The sequence below is a fragment of the Sebastes umbrosus genome, chromosome 20 (assembly GCF_015220745.1).
Source record: "Sebastes umbrosus isolate fSebUmb1 chromosome 20, fSebUmb1.pri, whole genome shotgun sequence".
NCBI lineage: Eukaryota > Metazoa > Chordata > Actinopteri > Perciformes > Sebastidae > Sebastes > Sebastes umbrosus.
The window spans coordinates 3,787,451-3,807,766 of NC_051288.1; the positions used below are offsets into that span (position 1 = coordinate 3,787,451).

The 20,316-nt window shown below is 42.5% G+C and overlaps 1 protein-coding gene across 1 annotated transcript in view; it reads right to left on the minus strand.

The window, feature by feature from the left end:
• Positions 1-10,313: 10,313 nt before the first annotated feature.
• The window catches only part of spata20 (spermatogenesis associated 20), a 65,257-nt gene continuing 55,254 nt past the window's right edge, over positions 10,314-20,316 (minus strand). The window contains exon 16 of the mRNA XM_037754688.1: positions 10,314-11,444. Within this exon, the coding sequence (XP_037610616.1) occupies positions 11,259-11,444 (186 nt within the window). The 3' untranslated portion in view covers positions 10,314-11,258. The remainder of the gene's footprint in view (positions 11,445-20,316) is intronic.

Here is a 20,316-nt window from a genome sequence, read left to right on the forward strand (position 1 = left end):
ACGGACGTTTACACATGTCCGTAAATGTCAACCAAATGTCGAGGAAATGTCAAGGGCTCAGACATTAAGACGGCCATGGGTTCTTGGAGTTTGTGCGTGTTGCCGGCAATCTGTGAATGTGTGTAAAGCTACGACGTGACTTCAGGTCACCTCTGCTGGCTGCACGAACTGATTTTTCTACTTTTGTTTTCCTTTATTTTACCAGGTCTCATTGAGAAAATCCCTTTTTAAAGGGAGATCTGTTCAGGAAGCAGTATTAATAGAAAACACATAACGCAGAGAGGCCAATAAAACTGTCACACACCACACAAAAGAACAGCATTTACCCACATTGATCCTACACTCCGTTACCCATCACCTTTAAGTGTAACTTGCGTGAAATGACCCTGGAACCCGACCGTGGCAGGTGGGTTCAGCAAATGGCAAACCAATAATGACACATGATGACAGATTCTACCTTTCACTAGTATCGACAATGATTCCGATTTAGACGGCAAACTGAGCAGCAGGAAGCATATAATTACCAGGTTGTGTTGCGCAACTGTTTTTTCTCGCCAAGCATGATGCAAAACTGTGACACTGGGTAAGAGGGAAGAGGATGGAACTGGGAAAGAAAACAGGGGAAATGTGAAGTTGGGCAAAGGGGACGGAAGGATTTAATGAGCATCTCTTTTTCTTTCTGCTTTCATCTAACTAGGCTAACATGATGAACTAGTCGCCCTGTTCCCCTTCAGCCTCCATCGCTCTAGTTACCTCCCTATCCACCACACAAACCAGGTCTGGCAACACATGATAAATCTACGGGAAGCGCAGGAGAGAGGGAGATAGAGAGAGCGCTTAACGTGTCGCGCTAAAACGCTGATTAGTTCTCTCATGTTTCTTCTTCACCCACTTTTTTTATCTTTGTGCCGTTGCCCGTCAGCATGCATCTGTTTTTACTGTAACTAAAAAAGTGAATGACAACGTGGATGACTCACAGCTACAGCTGAGGTACTGTAATTTCCAGTCAAGCCCTTCTAGCAATTTTCTTTTTCATCCAGTAACAATAAAACACAAAGATTGATGCACTTCGGTTTCACGGCGAATGAGAAAATATGAGATCAATTTCCTCTCTTGATGTCTGTTTTAAAATTTCATAGCGCACATTAAGTTTGTGCATATTAAAAGTGACTTGCACTAAAGTGAGTTACCTTCATTTAACTTTCCCATTATAAACACTTTTTAACTTCAATGGCAGCGAACTCTAATCAATAGCAGCTCTAATTAAACTTGGCTGGCTGTGAATACAAAGACAAGTTTGATGATTTATGACCTCAAATAACAGTTTAAAGCTGCAGTCGGCAACTTTGAGCAAATATGATGAAATGACATTTTTATAAAACGGTCACTATATCTTGACAGTAGTGCATGAGACAGATAATCTGTGAAAAAAAATCATGTTCCTCTGTGTCCTCCGGTGCTCATAATGGCATTTGCAAGCCATATTTATGATAATAACTTTTTTTGATCATATTTGCTTAAAGTTACCGACTGCAGCTTTAAGCCTTTCTGACACGTCGCAAAACACCAGTGGCTGTTTCTTGTTTGTTTTTCTGGTCGTAATGGGCTTCCACAGGCCGAAGCTGTATATATTTTAAAAAAAATACACCTTCCCTGAGAACCATTAGACTTCATGGTATAATTTATAGACCGGTGTACTGGCTCTGAAATGTTTTTTCTTTTTGCTCTCAAGATGGAAAAGGAATCTCTGCTCACATTGTTTAATAATATCTGTACTGGAGCGGTGGTTTATATCCACCGGGCAGCTTTATGCTGCGGCGTAGCAGCTGGAAAAAACGCAACATAACAACAGAAGGGCGGTGATAACGTTCACACAAAGTGACTGAACGGGAGCAATAAAACAAGTTACAGGAGCTCTCACCTCAAAAGGAAGACAGCCAGTATACGCAGCACTACTATAACCGTAATAATATAAGGTACAGTAATAAAAAAAATCCATACAGTGTGTTTCTCTGGCAACCCAGCTCATATTCTTCTCTGCGTGTTTTCACTCTAAATAACTGACCAATTGACTCCTTCATTTGCTCCGTTCTCCTCACTCCATCTCATCTTCCTCTGTCTTCACACGTACATATTATTACTTCTCTCCCGGGTGTCACCTGCACACAGCGCCGAGACAGGGAGAGTGGACTGAGCTGCTATTAACCAGCCATCATGAGCTGTCCCATTCAATATTAGTTCATGAGGGAGGCGAGGCAAACGCACACTCTCTGACACACACTTATTCCACAGACATTTTAAAAGGGGATTTCTTCACCTTTAAAAAAAACAGTGTTATATATATATATATATATATATATATATATATATATATATATATATATATACAGTACATACACACATGCACGTACATATACATGTATATGTATATACATATATACTGTATATACATACATATACATATACATATACATATATATAAACTGGAAAAACAAAGTTCGGAAACTTGTGTTTGGTGGATTATTTCTCTGTTGTTACAATGCTAATGGTCATTGTATTTTACATCGTTGGAAAGCCTGTTTATTTACCTTCGTAATGATGTCCCACTTGTAAGGATCATGCATTTGTGGGATGAGCAGCACAGCTGATTATGTGGGTAGCGCCCAAGAAAAATTTGCCAAAATGCTCTAAACAGTGTGTTCTCATAAGGCTACCAGGAAGCCTGCAATGACTGCCCTTCACTGTCAGGCCCGTTTGCACTGGTGTCGACAACACAGACAATGGAACCTGAACATGTGGGGGAATGTCATGTTCAGTGATGAGTCCAGGTTCTGTCTGCCAAAGTTGGACGGATGGAGTAACAGCTTTTGGTGGGGGCAGTGTCATGGTGTGGGGCGGCATCTCCCTCACTGGCAAAACAAGGTTTGTCATCATTGAAGGCCATCTCAATGCAGTGAGATATCGGGACGAGATTCTGCAGCCAGTGGCAATCCTATATCTCCACAATCTGGCACCTAACTTCATCCTCCAAGATGACAACGCTCACCCCCACAGAGCCAGGGTTATCACAGACTACCTCCACAATGTGGGAGTAGAGAGAATGGAACGACCTGCCAAGAGTCCACACCTCAACCCAATTCAACATGTGGGATCAGGTTGGGCGTGCTGTACGTGTTAGAGTGACCAACACAACCTCGTTGGCTGACCTGCAACGAATCCTGGTTGAGGAATTGAACGCCATCCCACAGCAACGTGTGACCAGGTTGGTGACCAGCATGAGGAGGAGGTGCCAGGCTGTTGTGGCTGCGTATGGATCTTCCACTAATACTGAGGCTCCTGACGGTGTATTTTATGAATAAAGTGTAAAATAGCCAATATGTCTTGTTTGTTCCTTGTTACTGATAGAGAGTTCAATCATCTAATCCACCAAACAACTCAAAACAAGAGTCAATACCAACAGGAGAATACACTGTTTACCATTGACGGACCATTTTGGGTAATTTTTCTTGGGCGCTACCCACATAATCAGCTGTGCTGCTCATCCCACAAATGCATGATCCTTACAAGTGGGACATCATTGCGAAGGTAAATAAACAGGCTTTCCAACGATGTAAAATACAATGACCATTAGCATTGTAACAACAGAGAAATAATCCACCAAACACAAGTTTCCAAACTTTGTTTTTCCAGTATATATATATATATATATATATTATTTATATAAACTTTTGGCTTGGAAAAACTGGCATGGCCATTTTCAAAGGGATCCCTTGACCTCTGACCTCCAGATATGTGAATAAAAATGAGTTCTATGGGTACCCACAAGTCTCCCCCTATTTGTCCACTCCCATGTTCATAAGAGTATTAAATACTCGACAAATCTTCCTTTAAGGTACATTTTGAACAGATAAAAAAATGTGACTAATTTGCGATTAATCGTGATCATGCAATTCAGCCCTAACATATACTGCATATATAGATCCACATATCAAACTGTAATTAATGTTTAAAGGAGACATATCCTGCTCATTTCCAGGTTCATACTTGTATTTAGGGTTTCTTCTAGAACATGTTTATATGCTTTAATGTTCAAAAAACACATTATTTTTCTCATATTGTCTGTCTGAATATACCTGTATTCACTCTCTTGTCTGAAACGCTACATTTTAGCGCCCATCTCTCTGATTCGCTTGCGAGAAAAATATGGTGAACCTTTGTAAAGGTAGTTCTCAAGCTGTGGGCGGTATATTCTAAATGAGCCTGCATGTGACATAGGAAGGGGAGGTAAATCTGAATGGCTTGTAAAATCACATGTTTTCTGATCTAGGCAGCCTACAAAAAACTGGGTTGCCTTATTTCACCGTTTGTGGGTTGGTAGGCACTCCAAGGCCAAATGTACAAACACAAGCCCTGAAAAAGTGAGTTTTTCATGATATGTCCCCTTTAAACTTGCAGGTTAATAAGGACACAGAAATATTTTTACTTATGTGAAAAGATCATGTGTGTCCATGAGAGGAAATGAATGTTGAAGGTGGAAATAATAACATTTTTGAAAGAAAGATAAAGGGGCTGCCACTGTAATACTGTACAATAGCTAGTCTGTGACAAATAGGTCAACGTTATATTAAAAAAAACTTAAAGAGAATCACCAAACTCTGTAGGATTCATCCCCTGGGGAGCATGAAAGCCTTTGCAAAAGTTTGAGCCGATCTATCTTGTAGGTGTTGAGATATTTCACTAAATAAGGGGAAATCTTGTCCTGCTGATGGCACTAGATTAAAAGTCAGTGGATCACCAAAGTCAGTATATGTCATCCTCTCGGGACCTTGAATGTCTGTACAAAATTTCATAGCAATCCGTCAAATAGTTGTTGAGATATTTTAGTCTGAACCAAAATATTAGAAGCTGGGCGACGTAGGGCCACCCTGCTACTGTGACACATATACTGTATAATAAATCCCCTTTCTTTTAGGGCAATACTTACTGTACTGTAAAATTCCTGTACCACCGCGACTACAACGGGTAAAAGTAGGTTTGTGTTGAAATTTCCAGGACCAATTCAGTGTTTTTCATGTAGACCGTGACGATAACTCTATTACCTCTGCACCTCCACCCTGGCCGTCAGTTGGCCCCACAGCGTCTGGCTGGATGCGCTCCGCTGCTCATGACTGCTTTTGACATGCTGCTGCAGCCGATACCGTCTGAGCCATGTTCCAACACTGCTGCACTCCCTCTTCTGTCATGTACATACCGTGTTGGCCAAAATGTCACACACAGAGAGAGCGAGACAAGGAGGAGGAGAGACAGAGAGGCGAAGGGAGTGAGAAATAGGGTGACAGACATAAATATATACGCCAACACTGTTTTAGTGCCATGTACTGTTTGCTGCTGTGCAGTAGAAATGTGCGGATGTATATCCGTTTGTCATGATGCTGTGCCTGTTTCCATCCATCTAACCCTCCTGCTGACACCAGAGAAAGTGATGATGTAGAGACAGATCTTTCTCACACGCTTAAAATTGTAGCTCATAGAAATGGGTTAGAAGGGGCGGGCTACATCTACTAGTAGGTAGGTTCAGAAGATTGTTATCATCTATTCACATGGTTGATCACCGATACGAATACAAGAAGTCAACGCCGATCACTGGTGGCCGTCGTAATTATGACCGGAGCAAAGGAGGAAGTCAGGTGACGTAGTAAAGAGCGACAAATTTGCCCATAGCAACGGTCTGCTTTACATAGCAACGAATGCCGTGATTGACCAATCAGAATCGAGTATTCAACACAGCCGTGAAATAAATATATACATACATTTACATAAAGTAAGCCTATTTGCCCACTTCCATGTTGATAAGACTATTAAATACTGGACAAATCTCCCTTTAAGGTACACTTTTGAACAGATAAAAAAAATGTTTGATTAATTTGTGATTAATCGCCATTAACTAGGGACAATCATGTGATTAATCGTGATTAAATATCTTAATCGATTGGCAGCCCTAGTTTTTATTATAGTTTGTCCTGCTTTTTCTCAAGTGGCCAAAAAAGCTTGAAATTCTTCCCATGCCTCGGGAGCACATCGTATATGCAGACAAGGTCAGAGAAGACATAAATTCTGACATGGTAGTATTTCTGTTTTGGCCTTGTGAAGCACCCTCTAGGTGCAGAATTGCTCTATCACATAGCGCATGGGATAAAATGACATCCTATCAGATACTCATTTTCATTCCAGAAGCCTCATGTCTGTTAGCTCAGGCTGACGTTGTGTGGTTTTATCCGAGCATAAAGCCAATGCTGCTAACAGAAAGAGGAGGTGTACATATCCTCTTTGCATATCACCACTCTGCAATCATAGCACACATCAACTGCATCATTTACATTGGGAACGTAGGGTTCATGAAGACATTTGGATTCCAAGGACTCTCTCCCTCTTTTGTCTCTGTTTTATGAGTGTGGTCTCAGTGTTATCACCAAGGTTCCAGCCTGGGTTGATGAGCACATGTATTGATTTTCTCTTGGAGTTTGTTGGGCTTATCAGACCAGCACTAGTGGTGGGGTGGGATACCTAATCGGACTCACACACTGCCACACACACCCAAATAAAACTAACTGTTTTCACATAAATGTATTTTTTGCTTTTTGAATAAAACAGAAAAGCTTTTAAGACGATATATCTAAAGGTTTTCTAAATGAAGTTGATGAGAAACTTGTTCTGGAAGACGACACCAGAGCAGAGAGAAATATTTCAAGACGCATCTGGTTTTCATGCTCGGTGACAGAAGAGTATAATAAGAGCATCCGTGTCTCCCCACCACCACATCCCCCCACACCCCCCCGTCTCTGAATGTTCCTCCCCTCTCCAAGTTAGTGTGTCGCTGTTCTCAGCCCCCTGTGGCCTCATTATCACACAGACAGACTGAAACACAGCAGCCATATCTGAGAGCATGCACAATAGCACGCACACCTTAGACAGCCTTACTTCACAGAAACTTGCACACACACACACAGACTGTGGCATGACTCAATAATATTCCCATCCAAAACCAGATCTACATTATGAAATGAACATACACATGCACATAATAGCAATAACCTCTTGCACTAACCCAACTTAGTCCTATCCAAATAGTATGAGATTACATCATATACATATTAACAAACAAATTTATTAAATAAACTTCCGTGTTCACAGGAAACATCCAGCTTCTGCTTGTTACATGCATACAGTCTCTTTTCAAAAATAAACTCTGTAGGTTTACTTAGTTTTTAGGTTTACTTATGCAACAACACTACTCGTTTAGGCTTAGAAAAAGATCGTGGTTTGGATTTAAATAAGTGCGTTTGTTACGTAAAATAACTCCATTTGTTACACACTGGCGTTAGTAAAGTCCGGAAGTTACGTAACAAAACTGAAGTAAAATAAGCCAGCGTTGACTAGATTTCACACTGCACACGAACAGCGGTCTCCACGGTGAAAGCCCTGTGTTCGTCTGACCTATCCAACCTCCCCTTCCACCCTAACCTTACATGGACTTCATTGCTCCTTATACTGCAGTTGTTTTCAGCTGCTCTGACTATCTAATAATGACGCGGATGGGTTTACATTGGAGTTAGTTGAAAGGCTGGTGTGTCCCATACACTACAGACGACGCTAAAGGGTGCCTCAGAGCGTCGGTATCAGACGCCGAGGGGACACTGACCAAGCTTCGGAATTTATAGCTGGGAGTGAGAACAAGTTGACATACGTGAGTGAAATGTCTCGAGAACTATTAGATGGATTACTATAACACTTGGTACATAGATGAATGACTCAAGTTATCACCTTGGTGACCTCCCATCTAGCACCCTCATCAAATCAAAAATTGCAATACGTCCAAAACTTTGGTTCGTGACCAAATACCTGAAAAAGTAATGACATTCCCATCAGCCTCAGCTGTAGTTTGTGTTTAGCGATCATTAGCAAATGTTCGCATGCTAACACGCTTAACTAAGACCGTGAACGTGGTGAACATTATACCTACAAACATGAGCTTGTTAGCAAGGCTGTCAATCGATGAAAATATTTAATCGTGATTAATCACATGATTGTTTCGAGTTAATAGTGATTAATCGCACATTTCTTATCTGTTCAAAATGTACCTTAAAGGGGGATTTGTCAATTTAACTTTCATCAACATGGGAGTGGACAATTATTCTTGCTTTATGCAAATGTATGTATATATTTATTATTGGAAAGCAATTAACAACACAAAACAATGACAAATATTGTCCAGAAACTCTCACAGGTACTGCATTTAGCATCAAATAATATGCCGAACTCATAAATTCAAGCAGGCAACAACAGCTGTCAGTGTGTCAGTGTGCTGACTTGACTATGACTTGCCTCAAACTGCATGTGATTATCATAAAGTGGGCATGTCTGTAAAGGGGAGACTCGTGGGTACCCTAAGAACACATTATTATTCACATATTTTGAGGTCAGAGGTCAAGGGAACCCTTTAAAATGACCATGACAGTTTTCCTCGCTGAAATTTAGTAGTTTGGAGTGTTATTTAACCTCTTTCGCGACAAGCTAGTATGACATGGTTGGTACCAAGGGATTCCGTAGGTTTTCTAGTTTCATATGATGCCAGTACCATCACTCTAACTTTAAAACCGAGTTCGTTACAAACCAAAATTGCAAGTTGAGTTAATGTGTTATTATCGCGTTAACTTTGACAGCCCTACTTGTTAGCATTGTCACTGCGAGCATGTTGCCATGCGGTCATTAACATTGAGCCCAAAGAACAGCAGAAAAGGTAAAACTATTTATCATTGATGATGCTACAGCGTCATATGTATTTCCTCCAAGCTATATTTCTGCCTATTCGTATAGGGGCACACATTTCACTTCAGTAAACTATTGTATGAAAAAACGATCACATGCTGCACCTCTACTTCTGTATTTCCATTAAAGAGTCAACTAATAACATTACGTCTTAAAACTGGCTTTTAACTGACTTTGATCCATTATCTTTCCTCATTGATCTGGTTATACTTTCTACTGTATAATCGTATTACTGTCTTTTGTTCAAGCACTATGTTTGCTGTTTGTATGTTGCATTGAAATGTGCAATACAAATGAAGTAATTATTAATATCTAGCTGATCTGTGCCATGTAGATTACAGCTTCCCTAATTAGTGGGTCAACGGGTTCGCCAACACTAATCTCAGTCGGCGCTAATTAGAATTTAGCTTGCGCAGCTCATCACAACAATTAGTGCAGAGCAATAATGAGAGGAGTGATGGAATTCATGATGTGAGGAGGATAACAACTTGTGTGCGAGTATACATTTGTATAAGGGAGAAAGACTGAATAAATGAGAAGACAGCAGCTCAGACAGAGCTTTAGTGCAGCAGCAGAGGTATTGAGAAGGAGAGACAAGTCTGTAACCAAAGATAGAGGGGTCCCAACCTGGTAGAAGATGATAGGGTGAGACACCGGGGGAGGGAAATGTGTGTAAAGGAGCCCCAAAGTGCCAAAAAGTGTGACTGTTCATAATCTGACAGGTTAAGAAAAGTGAAGTCGGGACACGACACAGCTAAAATGGAACGGAGTGATCCCTCTCCCTCTCTCCTATCCCTGTCAGTCTCTGAGCCTCATATTCCTCCTCCTCACCCTGTTTTCTTCTTTAACTCTCTTAGCAATTTCTTCCACAGAAGCAGCCGTCTGCCAACACGACTTCCCTCATTCTTGAGGCGACAAAGCCAGATCTGAGAGGGGGAGGATGGGAGAAGGGGTGGAGGGGGATTGGGAGACTTAAGTATAAAGAGAGAGCAAAAGAGGAGGGAAAGCACAGGTAAACAAGTGCAGATGGTCTAAATGTTCTTACAGTACGCTGGTGGATAAGATGGCGATTCATTTCACCTCCCGGGGGGAGGCGAGGGTTGCCGTCTTGTCATGATGGAAACATCCCTGTTTGTTTCTCCTTCTCCTTCGCTTCCAGAGCCCCGGAGAAGGACCCCTTCGAGACAAATTCCCTCAACATCAGCAGTCCATCTGTCTCCCTCTCTCTCTCTCTCTCTCTCTCTCTCTATTCTCATACACACATCTACACACCTTCTCGATACAACACACGGTCACACAGAGTTTACCTTCATCCAGCCTGCTGCGGGAAAAGACGGGAAAAAGAATAACACACAGTGGGTTTCTCTCTCTCTCTCTCTCTCTCTCTCTCTCTCGGTGTGATGAATATTTATAGCACAAAAGAAGAGACTGCTAGGACACATTCAGGAGTTTTCCCATCTTGGACTGAGAATAAAAATGGCACAAAATCAAATCCAACATGTCATTTATTGTGAAAGTCTTCTTAATCGTGTTTGAGTGATCCCACTTATAAAGCCTCGTAACAGTTGTGCACCCAGTGAATTAAAAACTACAAAAAGAAGCATCCATTCCAAAAATGAAATGGACACTGCTTTGAAGTGAAATATCTTTATTATTCAGGGTTGTGCGTATACATGGGGTGTATTGTGCTAGACCTCGAGATAAAAGCTCTTTGCAGCAGCGGAGAAGAATCCTCTCACGTTGAATCAAAGATAACGGGTGGGGGGGTGGGGGAGGTGAGAGCAGATGGTAAACGGAGGATCGTAGGAGAGCGGCTCCTTCGCGCTGTGACGTTACTACAAATGAAATGCACACACAATAAACTTTTGAAACGTGTGCATGTGGATACATACAAACCTGCGAACCAACCTTTTTTTTTTTTTTTTTTTCACACACATACACACTCAGGCATGCAGGCCTCCACTGTCAGATCCATGTGATGTGAACGTGGGAGCTGGAACACGAGGCCAGGAGAGGACGACGGGGGGCAGATTCAGGTTCATCTGCGAAATATTGCCAGTCCAATTCATCCGAGTGGTCTTAGGTTATAGCCTGTTACGAGTCTTGTGGGTTACTTCTGGGCTAACAGTCAAGCCAGGACATTTTGTATAAGTGCTACTTTCAGTAGGCTGCCATTGCTGCTGTGCGTAATTCCTTTATATGGAAAAAAACAAGTTGATATTTGAGTAAATAAATAGCTGGTCTTGCTAATATAGAATAGGTTGGAGTCACAGGTTTGGAATGAAGGACGGAAGTCACCTCATGGTACTGTACCTATCCCTAACAATGTAGCGTATCACATTTTTAAATGCTGGCAATCTTTTATGGCAAAGTCAGACTCGCAGCAGAAGTAAGCTAGGCTAAATCTCAGGTCAGTCACTACTTCATTGTGCCTATTTCTCCGTGGTGCCGTCCAGCAGCAGCCTGCGTAGTTCCTCGGGGTCAGTGACAGGAAGAGAACAAGTGAAGTCCTGGCAGACGTGGGCAGTGGCTACACCGCCCTTCTGGGACATGGAGGACAGTGCGGGCAGACGCTGGCGCAGGAAATCGCCTGCGTCTCCGTCAATGAGCATCAAAACCTGCCAGAGAGAGGAGGAAGAAATGAAAGAAAAAACAGGGTCAGTTTAATATGTGAAAAATGTCCTATTTTGCATTTTTTACCATTACACTGTGGAGCCCCAGAACTGCTAAAAGGCATTTAAGAGTTCTCAAAGTGGGACAAAAAATCTAACTGATTACATAAGTAAATAATAGTGCAAGTCAAGTAAAATAGAGGGAATTATACTTTTCCTTAAAGAGGACCTATATTTGTTCATGTAAAAGGTCTGCAAAGTTACAAAGCCCAAAGTCCACGCCAAAAGGAGTTCCTCTCCTCCACAGAAACGCTGCTCGCTTGAAGTCCCGCCTTATCTTTCATAACGGGGTGATGTCACCAAGTAACACATATGCATAATACCTGCCTAGCAGCTAGTTTGGCACGCCCTCAGACAAAGCTAGCTAGAGCGGAGTCCGAAGAGTTTGGTTCGGTTGACCAATTGCAACAGAGTGGGCCAGTTGACCAATCAGAGCAGATTGGAGGGGGGGGGGCAGCAGCCCAAACAGAGCATTTCAGAGTGATAAGAGGTGATGCAGCACAGCCGGTATGAGAAAAATAAAGCGATTTTTTTAAGATTAAAGCACGTAAAAATGTTCTAGTAGAAACCCCAAATACATATAAGTATGCATCTAAAAAATAAGCATAATAGGTCCTCTTTAAACTGGTAATAGACACGTTTTTTTGCATTACGAAGTAAATGTTGATTGCACAATGTAATGGCAGTAGAATAATGACACCATCTGCGTTTAGATTGGTTCCCTATAAGCCATGCTTTCACTATGCAATTGTGTCTGCCACCGGGTACGATCTCCTGGGAAAATGAAGAATCCATTTACGGCACAAAGGAAGCGTGTCAACCATTGCGCAACAAAAGATGATAGTGCTTTTGTTTTCCCTGGTTAGCTACTTGTAGCTATCCCCAGGTAATGGAAATGGTGGACAGTTGAACAACTGGAGTACTTTGTAATATTATTGTGTTGTTAATAAAGTCTGGAAAAAACTGTGGAAACTACCCAACAAAAGAAAAAGTTGTCTGTTTCCAATTTAACTAATCAATTTCATTTTTGTATTCATCATTAACTAGCTTGTTTTCATTAGTAACAAAGTTAGCTAGCTTACAGAAATTAAAAGTTTTTAGATTTGTTTATTTGACCTATGAGAAAGAGACATGATATCACAATAAAGTCTGAGACAGTTGTCCTTGATGGAAACAAGAGACATAAACCTTAAGTTATGAAGAAAGAAGCATGGTATCTGTGAACTCCTGATTAGCGTTAAAAAAAGCTAGCATTGTTAGTGTTAGCTTGTTTGCTAAAATGCTTTAGCTGCTGATACAAGAGTTTATACTGTACAGTGATGCTACTGCAGTATGCCATACAATATATGGACTCTGGATCAGATTAACATGGCTGCTGGGGTTTTATTAAGAAAGTTAGCTGCAGTTCCTGTTCCCAAACATAACTAAGTTGTTTTGTTGCCTAAACCTAACCAAGTATTTCAAGCGTAGCTTTTTTAACCCAAACAACATTTTCCTCGACCTAACTAAGTAGTTTTGTTGCCTAAACCTAACCAAGTATTTCGAACGCAGGTATTTTAACCCAAACAACAATTTTTTCCTCAACCTAACTAAGTAGTTTTGTTGCCTAAACCTAACCATGTTGCTTCTTTTGATGACGAAAGTTTATTTTGTAAAGACTGCACATGTAATGAGAGGATATTGACACGTGTCGCTGGACATTTGTAGGAAAACGCATGAAAAATTAGGAATGACTTTTCGTAAGATATCATATGTACTGTTGTATGAGGATACGTTGCATTATCATATTACCACTAGGAACGTATTGTGGAGCGTCCATTTTTCTCAGCAAGGGACAGATCCCAGTTGTGACAGTGATCATTTTCTATTTTTCATTAAAACAACCATCTTATACATATACACAAACTAAGCATTCAGAAAAATCAAAATAACCCTCCTATAAATAACATTCACTCTTGGGTCAGTAGCTGCCGTGGTCACATGCCCACAATTGAAGAAAGACAATAGAGTGTGTGGATGGATCTGTGGTTCACGTGTCCAGCCTGCAGCAGAACTGGTTCCCAAATAGACCTCAACTCCACTACTACACCAGTGTTGGTATTTCACGTCTTGGTATCTGCTTATGTGTGTGTGTGTGTGTGTGTGTGTGTTGGTGCTCTTGGAAAGGCAGCAGAGCGAAGTTAAAGCCCCGTCCGTCCCTAAGGCGGCTTCCTGTCAAACCCGTGTCATTTCATCCTGGCCCGGCAACACCCCTGGTTCACAACGGAGCGCGAAATGACAACACAAACAACGAACGCAGACAGAAGTGATAAAAGGAGGGCTAGGAGGAGGAGACAGAAAGACAGAATGAGGAGAGAGGTCCGGTGATACATCTCATCTCAGGTGAAGCTCTGCCAGAGAAGACGGACATACGTGTCACATGGCAGAATGCATTAAAGGGTACACAAATATTGATGGCAGTGGGTTTGATTGATCATCGGAGCCGGACACAATGCGGGACATGTCCATCATTTCTATACACCCTGTGGTATAAACACTTTAAAAGCTATATATATATATATATATATATATATATATATATATATATTGGCATTGCGATGGCCATGCTTGCCTGTATCACTGATAGTTGACGGCAGGTCCATCAGTGTTTCTTTCCACAAACAACAAAAGACAAACGAGAGAATTCAACAGAAACTGGTGTAATTTCTGTTTGTAAAATGACATTCTAACAAAGGATAATTCCCAAATTAGGGCTTGGTATCAACCTCAATATGTTTTTGTACCAACTAGGGCTGGACCCAAATGTACGACTATTCGGTTATCCGTTCGTTGGGTAGTTGGGTATTTGGATATTTGGATATTCATTTTTTGTATTTGTTTCAACCCCTCAGCTCCCAAACATGCATAAAACACACCAAACCTTTTGGAAAATGATTCTCATTCAATAACATATAACAATAAAGAACAACAATACTGTAGAAGAACAGAATCCGAGAACGGAGAAATGTCTGGCCAAGTTCTCTCCCGAGCCACGTCATGGAGCCGAGCAAAGCCAGAGCCCTCGACGCCATTGCTTATGTTGGAGCGCAACCCACGCGACGCTCGGACCGAAAGGGCGAGAGGGCCCACAAAAGTGACTTTTAGGTACGTCTACACTCGCGCACACACAGGATAGAGGGGAGGAGACGCTTAGCGCAGACACAGCAGCCTCAAAACAGTGTTGTTTGGGGAGAGGGCCCGCAAGACCCTGAGTATGGAGAGAGGCATGTGCGGACTCATCACGACACATTGACTAAAAGCATGTGTGGAAGCCTCTGATTGTGTGACAGAGGAATTGTGCTACTTTAACTCACGAGAGGTCAAAGCGCTCGTCCGTTCATGGCGGTACCGGCCTAGAAAATATTGCGGGTCGGGCGATGGGGCAAAAAGTGACAAAGCAGCGTTCCGAGCAAGTTATTAATAACTTACAGAAATATTGCGTGCAATAGTGCAAACACACACAAACCCACACCATTAATGCGCTCTCAAGAGGTCGTGGTCATTTCACGTATTTCTGTGAGATCACGTAGTTTAGGAAGCGCTTGATTTGATATGCAGTGGAGTTTTCTATGAGCAGAGCACGCATTTTTATGCCATTTTTAGTCAATATCGCAGTCGATCAAGTTCAATTTATTGTGGGAAACCAAAATCGTGATTAATACTCGATTAATTGTGCAGCCCTGCATAATCAGCATATTAAATCATGAGTTATGGCTAAGATCATGTTTTGTGAGGTCACAGTGACATTGACCTTTGACCACCAAAATCCAATCAGTTCATCCTTGAGTCCAAGTGGACGCAATTTTGAAGAAATTCCCTCAAGGCACTCCTGAGATGCAGCGTTTACGAGAATGGTTGGATGGATGGACAACCCGAAAACATAATGCCTCCAGTCACAGCTGTTACACGTGAGGCCCTAAAACACGGTAATGTTAGCTGACCATGTGACTTTCTGGTTTCCAGGTTGGTCCCCGTGATCTGTAGCCCACTCCATCCTGTATGACGGCACCCAACCAATTCATACCAAGCTATGTACAGGTGGCTGAAAGAGACCGGGGCATCAGGTAACCCTAATTCTGCATGCTCCTGCCTTCATCCTGACTCTAGCTAGTGCTAGTGTTCACAGTGATAGTGGCACAGCAACAGGCAATTCATTTTCAATGGACGCCTGACACTTGTTGCTGTTTGACGCGCAACAGATAAAGTTGAACTGGTCTCAACTTTTTTCAGCGCTCCAATAATGTGGTGAAGCGTCAACCAATCATATGTTTTTGTTCCACCCTGTTCCGTTCTGTCTACAAAAATGCCGTTAGCTAGTTGTTAGCGCTATTTAACAACATAACTACATCAACGAGCAACACTTCAACGGCGACTCAGTAGTTGGCCACGCTGACCCGTTTTGTTGCTTTTGTCGCGTGAACATGGCATTAGACAATATTGTCCATTAGAGCAGACCCTCCTTCTCCTGGCCCTATAGGGACTGCCAGCCAGCCAGCATTCACCCAGGCCATCATGCAGAACTGTCCGCATCCTCTCCATCCTGCCCCAATGAGACCTAATGCTCTCATTCAACGGCCGCCTCAATGCGCCCCAAGTGCTTCACTCCGCCATTTAGATGCTCAATTGTGCTGGTAGCCACCTGCACAAACTATCAATGTGGGTTACGCTTCCCATCTCCGCAGTGCTGAGGTATTTTAGTTCCCATTACTAAATATGATGCCTGGTAAATAAAATTCCTCTTTAGGGGACGATGAAGGGATGCTGCCTCTTCTTATCTTATACCTTTGGACACGGCTCAGAGCACAAATAACCAGAAACACAGGAAGCTAAAGGCTTTTAACACAAACATACACACGGGGGAAGACTGGAGAGGAGTGTGATGGAATGTGGTCATAGCGGTGTGACCGTTGCTATGGAGACAGGAGGAGGATTTCCCTGCCAAATGGAACCTTTTCCTCTCCATCCTCTGACTCTTCTATCAGCTTGTCAGCTTCATGTGGTCCCTCTCTGGTCCCAGACCACATCCAGCCGCGCACCCTCAACCAAAAGGTCACGCTGTAGTCTGTCCATGTCACAACAACACTATCTTCACATGCCCCCCGGGGACCGGACAGGGCGTGTGTGTGTGTGTGTGTGTGTGTGTGTGTGTGTGTGTGAGAGTGATGGAGAAAGAGAGCGAAAGGGAGACTGATTATGTGTGAATGTATATACTTGTGAATGTGATGGTGTGAATGCAAAGTGTGTGGTCTTGTATTCGCTGCGATGTGTGTGTGTGAAGCTGTAGCAGACATTGCAGTTGGCTACACATGAGAGCGCAGGCAAACTCCCACAGGATTAATCCCTTCATACACTGGGCAACCCTGAAACAAACACACAACACACACACACACACTCGCGCCCCGTTAAATGTCCCTACGCTGACAGCTCCCTCCCACTCTTCCTCTCTCGTTCTGCCAAAGCAGTCGAGCTCAGACGCATTCAAAGAACACAGTGTACCTGTGCTGAAAGTAACGCAAAGACACACAAACACACATCTTCAGGATTTTAATGTTTTCTCTCCCCCTCGGGTTCCACGACTTGTAGGCCGACCGCTATCAGCGAGCCAAATAAACAAACACACACACTTTTAAGAGCCGTGGCTGTCATACCTTAGGAAGAGTGATGACGGTGGCTGTGAATAGCAGCGCCGCGTGCAGCCAAGCGTGAGGAGATTTACTTCCTCCCTCTCACTCGGTTCTGTCTCACACACACACACAAACACAAAGGGACCTGCTCAGTCATCATAACAACTCTGGCATCTGGACCGCCGCCCCAGGACAGAGACGGACACACACATTCACACCCTGACACACACTTGGGGGCGATGGAAGGAGAGAGGAGGCGGTGCAGCAGGGCCACATGCACGCCACACACACATTGTCAGTCATTCGCTGTCACATACTTCACCACTTCAGCTTCATTTACTTAACTGAATATTAATCAGGAGAGAGAGGAAGGGTAAAAGGGTGAGGGGAGAGCACTGGAGAACAAGACTCGGTCAAAACCGAGTATATGGCTGGACCGTGTACGGTCAGTCTGTGAATTTGGGGCTAAATTGTTACACTAATAGTCAGTGGTTTAATAATCTATAATGTTAGATCCAGTAATGGTTCGTGTCCACAGCCTCCGTCCTTTCCACGCTTCCCATTCATTGTCTATGTAAGCAGCTGTGCAATGCATTCTGGTAAGCATGGTGGCACGATTCGAAAGATGGGGCCTCACGTTGGCTGCTCCTCAATTGCATAAAGTTGAGGTCTAGGCTACTTTATGCAAATCATGGGCGTCCGGCGCGACTAGCCGCCTCTGGAAACTCCCTAGAAACTTTTAAACTAACCGTTGTTGATCCAAAGTAAGGACAGATTCAGCGACTGCATTGTTTATTTCTCGCATAAAATGTTTTCAGAAACATATTTCGGTGAACTATTTTCGTGATATAAGAGAAGAAAGTTTCCAAACGAGCCGCCATGTTGGTTCCGGTTAGGAAGCTGGGAGCAGCAGCCCACGAGCAAAGAGAACGTATATTGATACTCTTTTCCACGAGGGAAAGCATTCGTCCAATCAGGTTTCTAGTGCATGGTTTCTAGTAGCAGCCCATCAAGCGTTCAATGCTGGGAAGCGAGGCGACCACTCGCACAGGTGAGTTGAACCGCTGATACGCCCCCCCTGAAGATGTAAACAAAAGGCTGTTCCCGCCTTTTCATTTTGAAAGAGCAATGGCCAATGAGGAAACGCCAACACTCGGCCAACCAATCGTGTAACTTCATCATTCAGTCAGTCACTCAGTGACAGACCTTTGCATTTGTAGAGCTGGCCCTCTGCGGTTCAGACAAAAAATAGGCAGGAAATTTGAAAAGTCAAAGAAAACAAATAAATGAAAGTAGGACTGTCAATCGATTAAAAGATTTAATCGCGATTTATCGAACAATTGTCCATGATTAATTGCAAATTAATCACACATTTTTTATCTGTTCAAAATGTATTAAAGGGAGATTTTTCAAGTATTAAATACTCTTATCAACATGGGAATGGACAAATATGCTGATTTATGCAGATGTATGTATTATTGGAAATCAATTAACAACACAAAACAATGACAAATATTGTCCAGAAACCCTCACAGGTACTGCATTCAGCATAAAACAATATGCTCAAATCATAACATGACAAACTGCAGCCCAACAGGCAACAACAGCTGTCAGTGTGTCAGTGTGCTGACTTGACTATGACTTGCCCACAAACTGCATGTGATTATCATAAAGTGGGCATGTCTGTAAAGGGGAGACCCATGGGTACCCATAGAAACATTGTCATTCACATATCTTGAGGTCAGAGGTCAACAGACCCCTTTGAAAATGGCCATGCCAGTTTTTCCACACCAAAATTTTAGCGCAAGTCTGGAGCATTATTTAGCCTCTTTAGCAACAAGCTAGTATGACATGCTAGGATTCATTAGGTTTTGTAGTTTCATATGGTGCCAGTATCTTCACTCTAACTTTAAAACTGAGCCCGCTACAACCTAAAGATCTATATACGTTAAAGAAATGAGTGGCGTTAAAACAAATTTGCATTAACACGTTGTCGCCCTACTAAAAATGGGTTAGATTCTCTCATTTGAAATAAAAGAATTGAAGATATTCTAGTTGATTAACTTCTTGACACAGACCTCGGCTCTCGTATCACGGTCAGGGTCACGCTGCTGAAAGGCCGATGACTAACAATGACCCCCTGATAACAACTAGCGACCGTCTGTATGTGTGAGATTAAAGACTGCTGGACTCCATGAGAGGTGTTTCATTAACTCTCAGTCACACAGCAGGTCAGAATCGGAAATAAGATTTACTTTGTTTCCAACTCATCACAGGAAACTGGAAACTTAGACAGGTGTAGAGAAATTGAGCTGTACGTCATGTGTGAAAGTATCGCCGGCTGGAACATGAGGGCTGTTACATCACACTGTGGAGGAGGTCATCTGTGCACATCTCATTTCATGCTACAGTAAAGTGTAGGCACACTGACATATGTTGTCTTTTAATGACAGGACAATGATCCAGTAAATAGACGGTTCTTCATTTACAGTTAGGAAAAAATAACTGAGGAGGGTGAGAAGACCATTTGATAAGATGTAGAGAAACAAAGTGTAGTGCCAGGGGAAAAAAAAGAACTTTAGTATCACAGACCAGCTTACCGAAGTAATTCCAAAATGAATGAATGAATTAATTTAAATCAACATTATTTCATGCCATGTTCAATTTAGTTTCACCAGGAGACACTGATTAGCAGGGCTTTCCACAAGAATGAGTAGCACCCAGCCAGTGCGAAAATGTAGCCAGCTAGAGGGGGGGGGGGGGGGATTCCAGGGGCAAATTTTGGCCGTAAAAGTGCAAATTTGGTATCCCTGACCCTAGATCGTTGGCTCGCATTGTTTTAAAGTGGAGGCTGGTGGTCGTAAAAAAGTACACGCATAGTGAATCACAAGTTGTTAATCAAGTATTTTACTAGAATCAGAAATTAATATAATAAAGTGGCCGGCTGGACTTAAATGAGTACTTGGCTGTTTGGCCGACAGCCGGCGCTTGTGGAAAGCTCTGGATTGGATGATAATTTTGCTTCCCACTAGCTCATGAGATTCCAAGTGAGGAGGATGGAGAGGATCTGGATTAGCTTGGAATGTTTCCACTATTTATGGTCACACCAATTGTTTAGTTATAATAGTGTTTAAACTGTTCTTTCTAAAAGTTTA